At 45.4% G+C, this 15,747-nt stretch overlaps 1 protein-coding gene across 4 annotated transcripts in view; it reads left to right on the top strand.

Moving 5' to 3' along the window:
- The first annotated feature begins 1,155 nt into the window (after positions 1 to 1,155).
- ARHGEF7 (Rho guanine nucleotide exchange factor 7) overlaps positions 1,156 to 15,747 on the top strand; it is a 120,949-nt gene continuing 106,357 nt past the window's right edge. For 3 of the 4 annotated variants that reach the window (XR_007631128.1, XR_007631127.1, XM_050334099.1), the window contains exon 1: positions 1,156 to 1,389. Coding sequence is in view for 2 of the 4 variants with exons in the window: in XM_050334099.1 (XP_050190056.1) it covers positions 1,225 to 1,389 (165 nt within the window). In the remaining 2 variants the exon portion in view is untranslated. The remainder of the gene's footprint in view (positions 1,390 to 15,747) is intronic. The other variant, XM_050334100.1, reaches the window with a different exon arrangement.

Genomic DNA, 15,747 nt, shown 5'->3' with positions numbered 1-15,747 from the left:
TCCAAATGCACTTCTGTTTTTCTGGGCTGGTCTGTGGTTTGGGAGGAGACTCCAGGTCAGAAAAACTTAGCAGAGGTGCTGCTCAGGGGCTGTGATGGTAGCATATGTAGCAAGCAAGGATGGAAACAGAACCACAGAGACAAGTTTGGGGTTGGCAATATTCCTTCTAACACTCCCCTCCCTAACCCTAACACTGCCTTGAAGGCGGTTTTGTCCCTTGATGGGGTCAGGTGGATTGTGAGGGGAAAGGCGTAGAGCATGGGTTGTGGTGACATCGCCTCTCCAGGCTGATGGCAATAGAGGGGCCACGCCAGGTCTTAACAGAAAAATAGTGATTGCTCGTAGAGTCCTGTCCAAGCAAAGCCTTGAGGATTGAGTTTTGCCAGAATAAAAAGCACGGGAATGCTTTCACCGCCTAGTTTCAGGTTAGCCTTCACCGTACTTCTGGGTGTTTAGGTTGGCTTCCCAACCGGTGCCGCAGACGCCGGGCGGACGCTGGCGGGAGGCGCACTGGGGATGGAGCATCCCAGGAGGCGCACGGCAGGGACGGCGCTCACCGGGGCGAGCCCGGCGACTCGGCCACTGGGCCAGGCTCCCTAACGGGTTTCCTTGCGCAGGGCAACGACGGGCAAAGGTAAAAATCGACTTAATACGACCACTCGGGCCGGGACTCTCTGCTGGTGCTCCCAGAGGTAGATGGTTCGAAATCAGTGGCCCCGAGCCTGGAGCTAAAGGCTTGCGGGGGGTTGTTGTTCCCAGCGCGACGGCGCTGACCGAGGAGGAAACGAGGGGCCGGGGGATCCCGCAACTTTTCCCCACCGCTCCCGGTACCCGCCGGCTCCCGCCTCCCGCCGCGCCCGCTGCGCGCCCGCGGAGGCGCCGCGAGCCCGCCAGGGGGCGGCCGTGCCCGCGGCCGGGGCGCGGTGCGGGGCGGGCGCGGAGCGGGCGCGGAGCGGGGCGCGGGTCCCCGCGGGCGCTGCCCCCGCCCGCCGCCGCTGCCAGTGATGTCATGGGGCGGCGGCGGCGGCGGCGGCGGCGGCGGCGGGGGGGCGGGGAGGAGGCGGCACTGCAGCTGCATGTGTCTGTGGCGGCGGGGCCGGGGCGTCGTCATCTGCATTCACATGGGGGCGGCGCCGGCCTCCGCCTGAAGCCCCCGCCCGGGGAGACACAAAACCCACGCGAGGCGCGGGGCGCCGCGACCCCCGCCCCGCCGCCGCCATCGCCATGAATTCGGCGGAGCAGACCGTTACGTGGCTGATCGCCCTGGGCGTGCTGGAGTCGCCCAAAAAGACCATCTCCGACCCCGAGGGCTTCCTCCAGTCCTCCCTGAAGGACGGCGTGGTGCTCTGCCGCCTGCTCGACCGCCTGCTCCCGGGCACCATAGACAAAGTAAGTGCCCGGTGCCCCCCGCCCCGCCGCCCTTTGTGCGCCCGGGCCCGCCGCCCCCGGCCCGGCCTCGGCCCCGGCCGCCGCCCCCCCCGGGAGGCAGGACCCCCCGTTCCGGGGAGGGGGGCGAGGTGCGCGGTGGGGCGGAGCGGGGGTCGGTCACTGTCGGGAGGGCCGGGGGGAGCGCGGGGAGCGGCAGCGGGCAGCTTGGCTGGAGGGGCTTTCCCCTTGAGGGCCACGGTTCTGCAAGTGTTTTACAGAAAAAACCGCTCTGCTCTCCAAATCGAAGTCCTGGGTGTGCACGGGAGATGCATTTATTTTGGGGAGTGGGTTGTGAATCCTTTCTGGCGCGCCACGAGCCGGCTGTAAACTTGTCTACGCAACTGCTGGAATAGCCGGTGCCTCACCTCGCTTGGGAGGTGATTCAGCTCATCCCTTCCAGCCTCTGAAGGACATTTTAATGTTTGATGCTTAGTTTTCTTGAAGGCTGTTTTAGCGTGATTTGGGTCTTTTACTGTTTGGTAGCCCGTGGAAAAAAAATCTCATCATTTTTTTTTCGGGTTGAAAAAACGCGTTACAGCTCTATTCTGCGTTGTGTTTGAAGAAAATGTACTCTGTCAGGTAACTTTTATGTGTTCTGTGTGCGTACGTAATTCCCGTCATAGCTCGGCTAGAGGGGAGGGTTTTGATTTGTGCCTCAAGACTTGGGACAGTGCCATTGTCTCACCTGATGTTCAATAACGTAGTGCACACAGAGACCCACATATTGACAAAACTTTCCTTGTGAGCCAATCTGAGCTGGTGAAGAGAAGATTGATGAAGGTCATCTACTGTGTTGATGGGATAACTCCTTGCTTGAAAATAACACCGTATTTTTCACCTTTTGCAGTTGGCAAAGTATTCCACACTTTGGAGCCTGCTGACAATGGGCTTTTATTACCTTTTGTGGCTCTATTTTGTATAATCCACAGACCCACAAAGTTGAAACCAGTGCCTTGAGCTCAGTAGGGCACTGGATTGTGCTGTCTCCCTTTGATTCTTCAGTTTGCCACCGACTGGAACTGTTACTATTTTGTGTTGGACTACAGTGTGGAGGTCCTGGCTCTGGATTGGATGTGGTTCTACAGAACGTAGTAGCTCATTTCTGCCCCTCTAAAATTGCAAGCAAATCAGGCATGTGAATACAGAAACCTTACGGGAGCTGGCAGTGTTCTTGGTGGGTGATGGAGGTGATGAGAATGGAGGCAGTGTGTCGGTGGCAGTGTGAGCCACCACGGTGACCAGAAGAGCTAGCTGGGACAGCTGCCCTTGCTGCCAACTTTCCCTGTCCTCACTTCCCCCAAAGTGGCTGTGTGGGCAGTAGAGCTGAAGAGGATGTGCCTGCTTCCAAAGCCCCATGGCTTTGCAGAGGTGGTACATGAAGTGCAAACTGCTGTCCAGTACACTGGGCTGCAAACTGTGGCTCCAGAGTGGATAAACGTTCTGCTCTGCCATCTGCAGTGACACATGTGACATGGGACTGAGGGCAGGGACCCCCTCAGTGTGGGGATCCTCCGTCTGGCTATCCATCAGCTTTGGCAGGCTCTATCCGTGCCTCCTTACCCCCAGGTTCTTTTGCCTGCAAACCTAAGGAGGATTTTGGCAGCCTGTCCCACTGTGCTGCTCCAGGCACGTTCTCTGAGTACTTCTTGGACTTCGGGCTCTGAACTTTGGGGCAGAAAAGCTGTTTCCCCTTCTGTAGATGTCAAACCTAGTAAAATGGGGTCCTGAACTCAGTTTGGGAAACAGGCTCCACTGAAAAACAAAATAAACAAAAAAGCACAACAGAAATAAGTGTTAGAACAGTGTTTCCCACTTAACATGCTTTTCTGTGTACAGTGTAATTAGGGACAACTCAGTTACTGAATAAAAGGCTGTCTTTTCATCTCAGAGAAGTGAACACCTCTCATGTTCGGGCAGGGGTCCCTTCAGTCAAAGGAGGGTTTGCAGAGGGGCACAGCTCCCCACAGCCAACCCTGACACCAGCCTGGCATGCAAGGAGCTGTCAGTGGGACTTACCATGGACCTCGTGGTGCGGCAGCACGGGGTTTGCAGCGGGTGGTGTGCAGGCTGGGATGGCAGCCAGAGCAGGAGGAACGCTGGCGCCTTGCAGCCTCCCACCTCCCCGAGCTCGTCCCGTGTCGAGCAGGGTGCTGGAACAGGCAGCTGCCCTGGAGGTCCTTGCTGACCTTGTCTCCTCTAGCTTTGACTTAGTTGTAAGTCTGGGAGAAATAATCCTTCTTAAAAATTTTTTTAAGGGGATCTTTGTTTTTGCGAGGGAAGCTGTACTTGTTTTTTTGGACCATTCACATTGCACTTTCTAATTCATAGATGCCTCTGAGAGACTCACAGACTTACTTTTCTTAATAACTTTGTGAATATTCTTTTTCCGTAGCCTCATAGTATATACCAGTATAGGTATATATACTATGTATGTAGTATATATACTGGTGTGTATATATATATATATATATATATATATAGCGTATATATATATATATACATACACACTATATATACATATTATATGCCAGTATATATCTTTCATGCTCTCACCTACAAGTCTGAGTTATTTCCATGATACTTTATTCTTTTTTTGTTTACTAATAAAAGCATATAAAAGTTACATCTTTTCCTGTATCATGCTATTTTTTCCAAGTCTTTTTTGCTACTACTGTTCATTAGGTTACTTTATTTGTACTGAGTGCATTTAAAATATAAGCCCTTTTATTCCTTATTTGCCCTGAAAGTCTTCCGTTCAAACTGGACATTTTTGAAGTCTAAAAGATTCAAAGTTTGTCTTGATAATAGACTGATTCAGTTCTTAGAATCATTCGAGATCATAACTTTCTATAAATATCTGACATTAGCAGACACTTTGAAGACTCACAGAGCTCATTTTTCTGTAAATACAAAACAGTAACTAAAACCAAAGAGAATATAAAAAATACAAATTATAAATATGAAGGAATGTTTGTAAGTTAGTTTTTTTTAAAAGATGTTTTCTAGAAGTCGCTATAAATGCATTTATTTCTTTCAAAAACAGTTTAGATGATTCAATACATGCAGGAATGCAGTAATACATTTTTTGACGTTTTGTGCTTTTTAAAACCTCTGGGTACCCTGAGAATAATTAGTAGAAGATTTTTAATAAAATATTGTGTGACCATAAAAGGAATCAAGTATTTGAAGGTCAAAGAACAGAATTTTTTGGGGTCGATAAAAACAAATTAGTGGGTTTCAAGCCTGGTTAGTATGTTCTTTCTTTAGATTGCTGTGTATTTGTGTACCGTCTGTGCACAGAACAGTGTACAGAGCTTCTTGCCAGAAAGTTTTGGCTGAATTTGTTTACATTACAGTCATCTCCTATCTTGAACAACAGCAAAGGACAGATATTAAATTCACCAGATATCAAGACGTCCAAATGAAAATACCATGAAAAGTAGTTTTATTATGGACTGTCTCATATTTTTGAGCTTCCCATTTAGCGTCATAATCATTTCGTTGCATTTTGAGAGAGACCATGACAGAGTAAAACAAAATAGTTGGGTTAGGCAGTGTGACCGTACTGCTCAATAACCTTATCCTGAACACAGAAAACAAACAAAATGAGAGCAATTATGAGAAAAACCCAAAAATCGCAAAATCAACACAAACCACAACAACTTTCCCCCATCCTGTCCAAACCCAGACATGTCTTAGCTTTTTAAAGCACAGTCTGTACTGAAACACCCCGGTTTAGTTGATCTGCTTTAAAAGATAGGGAATTGCTGAATTCAAGGAATTTTAATAAAAATATATAATTTCAAGTTACAGGATTTAAACCCTGTGTGGTAAAATTGAGTTACTTTGATGGCAGGGGAATGGATCCCCCTGGAAGCATTGCAGTGCAGTTGTCTGCCACTTAGATGCTTTTCCTCACAGAGATCATTTTCCAAACAGATTCCTCCATCACAGACCAGTTTGACCCACTTTCAACGTTGTAAACAGAGATCAGAATTGGAGCAGGAATTTTCCTTGTCATATGAGGCTTCGCGCTCCATTAAGTTTTGTTTGTACTTTTATTTTTGGTCAGCTGCTCGACAGAAAGCATCGTTTAGAGGACAGCTTTGTTTTGTTTGGGGAAATAGGGAGATGCATCAGGGGATGCGATGCAGCAGCCATTTGACACCCCATTACCCCCCCTCCCCTCCTGTTAGGGGCTTCTGGAGGGCACAAGAGCAGCTGGTTTGGTGCTTTGAACCCAGGGGATGGGGAAGCGTGCTGGATGCGCGACTGGGTCTCTCAGCGCCCTGGCCCCCCTCTGTCGAATGGACCATCCCCGGCCATTGCACTGAGCGTAGGATTGAACAACCCAGGAGCTGCTCTGCTGTGCGTGGGAGGCTGATCCAAAACACAGCCGCTTCCTCTTGCTGCTCCCGCATTGCTGAGGTGGGAGACGGGCAGCGTGGGGCTGGCCTCGGGGAAACAGATACAGTTCCCTCTCTTGCTGGATGAGACCTGGTGCGTGGCTGGAAGGAAACATCATTCCTTCTCCCTGCGGAGGATTGGGTACTGGTGTTGACATTAATTCAGTTATTAATTGGGATAGTATCAGGACTGATGCCAGCAAAAATTAAGATCCTTTTAAAGTACCTTGTATATCCATATGATTCTCTTTTTAATTATAAAGGTCTTTGGCTAAATGAGGTGTTCTGCATTGTAATTTAGGAATAAATTAACTCCTTGCAATTCACAAGGCAAACGAATTGCTGTGTATGAGCACAAGCACTGAGAGTCAGTCTCCAAGACGGAGGGTTTGGGCTGCCATGTGCAGCAGCCATCTCGCCAACCTTGTCCTTGTGATGAGGGTGTGTGCCTATGGCTCAGGCAAAGGGAAATTTACATTCACTTGTCTCTGATTTCACACAGATGTGTTGGGGCTAAGTACTTCTCTCCTGTTGTGTCAAGGTGTGACCTGAATGTGGTATTTCAAGTGTTGCAAAGGAAGAAGAGAGGGAAGGTGTTTTGGAGCCAGAATTAATAATAAGTGATGATTTTTATAGCCCAGTACCCTTGCAGAGCGTGCAACAGTGGCTGTGAGCTGCGGAGCCCAAGCAGAGCTTGGAATTCGTGGTGAACATCCCACTAGTGATGCAAATGGTACTCCTGAGATAGAAATTTCCAGGTGCTAGTTGGCCCTGCATAACCTACATTTTGGAAGTTCTTCTGGCAGGATGGTTTTGACCCTGAAACCAAAGGTGAGGCTATTGGGGTCTGCCTGGCTGAACCCAAAGGGTGTCCTGCCTTTACTCATTGAAATCTGTTGGGAAGGTGTTGTGGAAGCTTGCATTGCAGCAGCAGCAGCAGGTCATCACACAACTAGACCTGGGAGGCAGGAAGCAAAATCCGCATTTTAATGTGCATATGCTCTCTCCCCTTGGCAGTGGTCCTCCCAAGGAGATTATTGAGCTTCTGGCAAGAATAATCTGCTCCAGACAGCTGTGCCTGCCATGGCTGCATGCTTGGGGAATGCCGGTGGGCCTGCAAAGGCTATTACTCCAGAGTGGAAGCATTGCAAGGGCTAGCCAAGCTCCAGGGGAAAGTTATCCTAAGAAAGGTTGTTAGAATGCCTTTTTCCTGAACACATGCTGTTTTCCTAAGTGTTGCTGGGAGCTTCTTAAGATTGTTTGGTCCTGTTACAGAGTTGCCATTTACCATGTTACTCTTATTGCCTTGTGAGAGCAAGGATGCACAAATGTTCTGAAGGATAATGCTTGTGCTTTTCCTGTCTATGCACTGGCTCTGTAGTTCTGGTGACTGGGATATTGTCCAGAGAAATATTGTATGCCTGTGCGCATTGAGGAAGCAGAGGACTTGTATCTGTGTTTGCTTTCTTTTTCCTTGAAAATCAGATCCTGTCAATGCGTAAAGGTCTAGACTGTGTTAAATAAGGGTATGCCAGACCCTGAAAAGAGGGAACAGTTAAGGAAACTGTTGGTGATTCAATTGTTTTGTGAGATAATACAGAAAAATAATGTAGTTTTGCTGGTCTTACTCTCATTAATGTCCTTTCAACAGTTTCTAGATATGTTCTTTCTATGTCCGTGCATAATATGGACTGCAGAAAAGGTGATTCTTTGGCCCTCGAGTGGCCTGCTCACTCTATCCAGACCATTATCCAAATGCTGTGTCTGTGTGGAGAAAAGGAAGAACAGTGGGGATGCCACCAACACACTTCACTCTGTTTACTACTGCGTGCTAGTGGCTGAGGGCACCACATCGTTCAGCTGAAATAAGACTGTAATTCAAGCCTTAATCAAACTAGAAGTCTGCCTTCAAAACTGAAGTTTGCAAATTGTATATGTATATAAGTGTATTTGTATATATATACACACATAATACGTATTTATATACGTAATGTATACATATATATTCTTAAAATTTGGTTTTGAACAACTGAGGGTCATTCGATATAAATCATCCTTAAGTAACAGTTGTAATTAGTTATTACACAGTGTCTGTGATTTGAAGAGTTGGAACCTTAAAACATTTCAAGCATGGCAGGGCTTGCAACAATACTGTGAGCTGGCAGCATGGAGGCAGTGTCAGTCTTGCACCTTGGCTGGCTGAGCTTTGCTTCCTGATCCTCAGCCAGTGTGACACTTCTGTGCTCTCCCTCACTTCGCTGCATAGAGCAAAGCCATTTTCTCTCCACATCTCTCAGTATTATGCGGTTGCTGCCATCACCCACCACCAGAGTCAGAGAGTGATAGAACCGTTTGTGTCGGAAGGGTCCTTAAAGATTATCGAGCTCCAACATCCCTGTGGTGGGCAGGGACACCTTCCACTAGATCAGGTTGCTCAAAAGTCCTGTCCAACATGGTCTTGAATGCTTCCAGGGATGGGGCATCCATAACCTCTCTGGGCAACCAGTTCCAGTGCCTCACCACTCTCATTGTGGTGAGGAGTTGAGGAGGGGTGACCAGCTTCATCTGCAAGAAGTTTCTGTCATGCTGCTTCTTTTCATGGATCTTTGGCACCCAGTGGGCAGAGTCCCCTGTCCCCTCCTGGCCTGCGAAACACTGCTCACATCTACAAGCGTTTCATTCAGATCTCCATTTTCCTGCTCTGCAGTGAGTGCTGTTGGATGATGTTGGCAGCTTGCCCAGGAGAGGATCCTCACTGTAGGGCTTTGGTAGTCCTATGGAATATTTTCACGGAGAGAGGCAGCGGGATAAGCAGTAAAAATCATATACCCCCTCCACTGGTGCAGCTGTGCTGACAGAAGTGCTTTTGTTGGCTTTGTTAATGTTACTGGGGGAAGTGGTACTGTTAGACTGGCAGAGGAATTCCCTCTCTGGCATATGTTACATCCACACTGAGGAGCGATGCCAGCATATCTAGCAGCAGAGCTCTCCCAGTGTAAACAAACCCTGAGTGATTGGACTCCTGAAGCCTGAGCTTGCGCTGCACCAAAACAGCAGTGCTCCACAAGAAATGCTGCAGGGTTTATGTGAGAAGGGGTGAAAAATCCCTCCCCACCAGCCTCCCTTCACAGGAGAATCTCTTCAGTTCAGTTCTTGCCAAGCCCACACTTGGAGCAGCACTTCACTGGGCTTTTTCGACTCACTGACTTCAGGGAAATACGTCTTCCTGTGGACACCTAATGCTGGCACCCTGGAGCTCTGCAGCCTGATGATGCTGCGTGGTGTTGATGACTAGTTGCATGCTAACTGATTTCTTCTTTTTCTTTAAAATAGTAAAACAATAAGTAAACCCACAGGAATTAGGAATATTAGTTCTCAGTATTTAGGAAACATGGGAAAGCAGGTTACTCCTGCAGCTGGAACTAGACTCTCTTATGTGTATATATCCTTCAGGCACAGTCCTGTGCATGTATTCCAGTAGGACTCTTGCCTAGTTCAGGTCACAGTGTGGACCTGCAAGTGGACCCTGATTGCATTTGCAGGGGCAGCTGCCAGTCTTGTAAGCTTTATGTGTGTGGCATTCTCAGTTTCTTAAAAGCCGTTAACATAGTTTTTTTGTGTGAAATATAAAAATATAATAGAAACTTGAGAAAACAAAAGTTCTGTACAGATTGTCCTGGTGCCCTTAACTTACTTGTGTGTATCTTAGAGCTTGGTTGAGTACCTGCCTCCTACGAGTCAGTTTATAGACTTTCACAGAATCACAGAATCAGTTACTTTGGAGAAGACCTCTGAGATCATCAAGTCCAAGCTTTGAGCAGACACCACCATGTCAACTAGACCATGTCACTAAGTGCCACATCCAGTCTTTTCTTAAACACCTTCAGGGACAATGATGCCACCACCTCCCTGGGCAATCCATTCCAATGTTTAATCACCCTTTCTGTGAAGAAATTCCTCCTGATGTCCACCTGAACCTTTCCTGCTGCTGGTTGAAGACTATGGATTTGATGGGGATTTAAGCAGGGTCCAAGAGAAATGACAAAAGTACTGTACTTCCACGGCAAAGAACCTGCTATTTTCCTGAACATTGTTTAATACAGATGCATATCAGAAAGGATGAGCTCAAACAGCTGTATCAGTTTTACAGTATAATTTTCACGGGGCAGATGAAAGGGAAAAAGTTGCTCTAGTTGTTGTGTAAGACTCCAAGGTCCAGTTTATAAAGGCTGCCACAACCAAACTCTACATTTCCTTTGCAAACTTATCTGAACTTAGGTTTTGAGGGCTATTTCCAATAAAGGACTGAAGCAGCTAAAGCAGAACATGTGTGTGTTTGAATGTAGGTCACTGTTAATGAAGGCTGGTCAGGCAGACAAGCATTTCTGCATGTGTGTAGGGGAAGAAATCAGAAGAGCTGGAGGAGTCTTTGGTCAACTAGAACTGCTCCTTGTTTCAGATACCATAGCAAGGTGGAAGTTGAGGGAGCACTGAGCTGTGGCTTATGAGTTGGTGTGGTCCACTCGGGCAGTAAAGAAAAGGTGGTGGGGTAAGCCTGTGTGGTAGAAGAGTAGGGCTAAAATGTGGGATTGGAAGATGGTGGAGGGTGATCTGAAGTGGGACAGATGGAAGGACAGAGTACAGGGACTGGTGTGGGGATGTAGGATGTGCAGCAGAGGAGTGTCAGATGTTGAGTTAGCTGTGCTGATGGCTTTGCAGCAAGGCAGTGGGATCTAAGAGCTGCTGCTGTGGCTGCCACCAGTAGTGGTGTCCAAGCAAGAGGTTTGGGAACCTCTATGCTGTATTATTTCATCAAAAATGGGCATGTGTCACTTCTCAGAGAGGATGCACTCTTGAGTTCTTCAAAAGACACTTAAAGGACTCTTGGAGTCCAGGAGATGACTGGAGTTTGGGATACTAAGAAGAAGTCTTATTTTGTTAAAGTGCTGGATGGGGTCAAGAACATACGTGCACTCTTGCTTTTGCCATCTGCTCTGTCTTGGTTAGCTTTGTGGTCCTGTATCCTTCTCAGCATATAAGAATTTTAGGGCATATTTTAAGGCACCAGCCTTCCCCTTTGTACTGTGTGCAGAGCCTAGGTGAATCCTGGGAATGTAAAATTTGGGCACCTTAGTACATGGCTTATAGGAGCTTCAGTCGTCTACTGGATCTAGCTCTTACTATCTACCTGGATGCCCGCTGCTGTGCTTTCAGAGCATGCCTTCCCTCAAGCCAAAATACTGCTGTCTATACCATGGTGACTGCTGTGGGGATTATTATTGAAAAGTTTGTAGGCAGCAGGTTTTATAGGTTGGGAAGAGTCAGTACTAAAGAGCTATAGTACCACAGAGACAGCATCATAGTAAGATCTGTTGCTCTATCAAGACATCTCATTTTAAAACAAAACTGTGGCTTTCTGAGAATCCTGATCTGTGTTTTTAGTTTAATTATAGTATCCTGCTCATGTGCCATCAGTACAAAGTGCAATTCTTGAAGTGTTTGGGCAACTGCAGAGAGCTTTGCGATCCTTTAAAGTGCAGCTGTGCTTCCTATTGTGCTGAGAGGAGCGTGGGGCTCCATCTGCAAGTCCTCTGAGCTCAACTCTATTTACTGACTGTGGAGGGAGTGCTTCCCCTCTGGTTGGTCCCTAGCAATAGATGCTTCCTCGAGAAGCAGGGGATGTCCTCATGTGTAACTATGTAGCCACTCTTTCCATCCCTGCTGGGTGTGATTTGTGAAAGCAGGTGTTCTGGGACAGAGCAGGATACCTAAATGCTGCAAGGGATGGACCGTGCTAGGCACGGGTGCAGGTGCAAGCAGAAGGTAACACAGCTGGGAGCGGTGGGGAGGGAAAGAACCTGCAGGAACTAATGGACAGTTGCAGCTTCACCACCCAGGCTAGTATGAAAATGGCCTGGCTTCCTCGTCATAATGTTTTTAATCTCGTTTTTTCCCCTGAACGCGAATCCTGGCAACAAACCCTAGCCTGCAGCACTTGTGCAGGACGTGTTTGTCTCTTCATCACTGTGCTGTGTTGGAAGATCAGTTGCCCTTGACCAATCAAAGAGGCTGGAAGCAAAGCACAGCTGCTGTGGGACTGAATGTGATCAATAGGACCCTTTTGTTATCTTTGCTGTGTTGTTCATTTACAGTATTTTTACTGGTTAGATTGTGGTAATGCTTTATGTGTCCAAGGTGTTTTGAAACCTGGAGATAAAACTGTTTCATGCTGAGAGGGGGATCTGGTGTAAAAGGCTCCAGGCAGGACGAATAGGATGAGGGAAGAATGGTCCATCATGTGGTGGCAAAGGACAATATCCTCATCAATCAGTCCCTACAACTCTTCCCTTTGGGATTGCATTCTTCTGCAATACTCTTTACAGTGCAGGATTTCCCCTGGTATCCGTACTTGAGGGCTGAGTCTTTGAACTTCAGACTTGAGCAGCCATACTGCTGAACAGGACATTTTTAAGTGTCTGCTGGACATTCCTACTAGTTTGTAGCTAGCTGTTGTGTTCCCCATTAGTTTTTGCTTTCTAGTAACTGAGACAGTCTTCTAACTCACATAGTAAACCATGTACATATTATATGTTGTGCTAGATAAATGATTGATTTAATTTGTATGTAATAACCCTGCTGTCATTCAGTCTCTTCCTATTGTCCTCTTGGTAGATTCCAGTTTATATTTAAGACCTCATACACCTCTCTTCCTTTGACCCATTTTGTCAACTTGTTCTGCAGATAAATGCAAGTAAACAGCTAATTTCTCATACATATACATTTATTAATTTCTCATGTTTACTCATTACAGTCAAAGAATTTTTTTCTTTTTAAACTCATTATTCTACACATTCCTTGCATATTTTCCTAATATAATTTCCCTGTCCAAATGAACTAATGGTAGCCTTTTTCATTTTTTTAAGACCATCCCTGTCACACCTTTTCATTACGCTACCTGTCTCTGCATTGCTCTTTTTTATTATTTTGTTGTTGTTAATTAAAACCATAGATTTAAACTGATTAAAAAGGATGTAACATTTAGCTAGGTACCATCAATTTGCATTGCATATTGTTCTCCACCTTTTCTGGATGGTGGAAAATGTACTCTGTTCCTTGATATCTGCAGTGCATCACATAAGTGTCCTCATTGAACTAGCTGAGATTTCCAGAACTCCTCCCTGAGAGATTAAATCTTAATCAGAACCTGTCCCTGAACAACAAAGAAGTGGTTTAAACTGTGGCTTCTCTGTGTATTACCTTCCACTTGTCTCCTTGGATTCCACCGTGGCACCCTGGTCCCTAATTAAGAATCCGTCGTGCCCCTCTGGAATCCTTGTCTTTTCTAATTACCATTAACCTTTTTTATTTGTATTACTAGAGCACATAGAGGTTCCAGTTGGACACTGAGGTCTCTTTGTACTAGGAGCTGTATACACATATAAGAAGAAGACAACCCCCATTAATGAACTAACATTGTTGATCTGTGAAAGCAAGAGGATGAAGCAAATGCTGGAGAGGAAAATATGTAACCATTTCATTTGCTTTATGTATATGCAATCTAATTTTTAATAAGCTAAGTAATTTTGGAGTATGACCCTACTTTTATTTTGTTTATTTTTTCTTCATTGAGTGTATTTGGTGTCTTTCACGCAGTCTAGGACTTACCTGCCTGTGGCCCACTTGCATGATGTCTGTTACATTTTGAATACCCTGTGAGGCTATAAATGTGATCTGTGAGAGAGAGGTTGTGCTCCTGAGCTTCCTGTAACTGTATGTAAAGGATATTCCATGTGTGATTTTAACACAGGCTTGGCCCACATAACTGCACTTGAACATTCTGTGGGATGCTGAGTTTGTTTTTCAGGTCCCTTACTGTGTTTCTCAGCTGTCTGTAGGAAAAGGTTGCCAGACTCACATTAAGATTTCCCAGGTAAATAATGGGTTTGCTTCTTTTTATGGCATCATTAACACTTAAAAGTTCTAGCAGGATGCAAATGCTAAGATATTTTTAAATTCCTTATCCATATGCTTCTGTCTTCTGTTGGATAAAAATGCCACTGCAGCCACAGAGCTGAGAAGACATAGCCTTCTTCTTTTATTGCCCCAAAGTCTTTTCCCTTGTTTTGTGAGGGAAGAAATAGCATTTCTAAAGATTTACTGTAACTTATTTGTTTTGAGGGAAGATGATTTTTAACTGGAAACATGCATTAGAGAGCTGGTAGGGTTAAGGTCTTAGATGTGTATTTGGCATGTATTTTGAATTTCCAGACCTGACATAGAGCAATTTGAAGGGTTTGGGTTTTCTTTGTTGTTTCTTTAATCTTTAATAGGAAATGCTTTCCTTACTCTAATCATGTCTCCCCTTACATTCCCCCCTTTTTATTTTTTTGGCCTCTTTCCAGGTATTGTGCAGTCTCTTATGAACTATATGCAGCCTCTTATGAGTTGGTAGTCCATATATCTGGGTTTCTTAGAGTTATGGAGCTTAACATGTTGGAGTCTTTGCCACATACATTTTGTTTTAATGTGGATTATGTTATGAGACAAGACATTTGTTTCTTTTAAGAGAAATGTAGGTTTACTGTGATTTCTTACCAGGGGTTATTCGTGTTTGGAGAGCAGAAGTAATGCTAGGGTTTCTCAGAATGAAAAGAGGCCTTGATAAACAAAGTAGAAAAAAAAGAAAATGGGGTACAAAAAAAGAGATGAGGAAGTAATAGCTATAAAGGTAGATAAACCCCAGTTATTAGGCAAATAGTTTAAGAAAAAACAGTTTTAAATTGCAACTATATAATTCTTATGTAAATATTAAGAGTATGTAGGAAAGAGCATACTAGAAGCATCAACGTAGAAAAACTGAAAGAATTCTCAGGATTCTATTTTAACAAGGGATGTTGGCATGAGAGACTGAGCTTGAGATTTCTTAGTAGAATTAAGAAGTAAATGAATAGAGTAATCAAAAAGTATATCAAGCAAGACTGATGAAACTCATGATGTTTTCAGGAGGGTTCTCTCACTTCTTGTATCCATCAAATTTCCTGAATTTGTCTTTCAAGGCTGTTGTACTTGCATAGGACTTCTTTGGCATTCCATTTGCATTATAGTATGGTAAAAGGCTTATTCTTAACCCATGGTGGTTTGTTATAGTACCAGATAATTTGAGGAGTTTGGAGGGTGTGTGTATGTGTGCTCTTGCTTAAGGAAAGAAAAATTCTTCAACTTGTATTGTTATCAAATTCCTTGTATTACAAAATAGCGGCTTTGATTTAAAACTCACCTGAATTTTGCATTTAGAAAATTATAGTGACTTGTGTTTTAAATTTCTTTATACCAGGTTGACCCTGTCATGCTGTTGCATCTGTTAATTTTTGTGGTATTGTGGGGTCAGAGGTATCTTTGATATCATATAAACGTATGGGAAAGCACTGCGTTGGATTCAGCTTGATATATGTTTGGAGTCGACTTTGTGTGAAGTTTCCACTGCTATGCAGGTGGATTATATTGTGAGATTTTGTAGCCTTGACATACATGTGCATTTAACAAAACTTCCTCTGACTGTAATAATCAAAGGTCATGATGCTGCGTGTTGCAACACCTTGGCTTCCAGCGACTTTTCCAGGGCACTTGGAAAGGCTTTCGCCTTCCAACAGAATAAGGTGTCCAGGGCTGCAGCTTCACTGCACATCAGTTTCAGCAATGATTTATTTGCTGAACTATTTCATAGAAATCAGTGAATTTATTGTGAAACGATGCTTATGTGCACAAAGAATTGGAGTGAAGCTATGGGAGGTGAAGCCATGCCCCTGAAGCATTTGGGGCTGGCTGCTCTTCGTGCTACCCTTGACTGTCAGGGTAGAGGTTGAGCTGAAGCTGCAGAGAGCACGTCTGCGTTGCCAAAAACTCTCTTAGGTTC

Source organism: Myiozetetes cayanensis, unplaced genomic scaffold (assembly GCF_022539395.1).
Source record: "Myiozetetes cayanensis isolate MyiCay16 unplaced genomic scaffold, myiCay2020 scf5-8, whole genome shotgun sequence".
Lineage (NCBI taxonomy): Eukaryota > Metazoa > Chordata > Aves > Passeriformes > Tyrannidae > Myiozetetes > Myiozetetes cayanensis.
The sequence above is the reverse complement of the archived record's forward strand: the minus strand, read 5'-3'. Positions and strand labels throughout refer to the sequence as shown.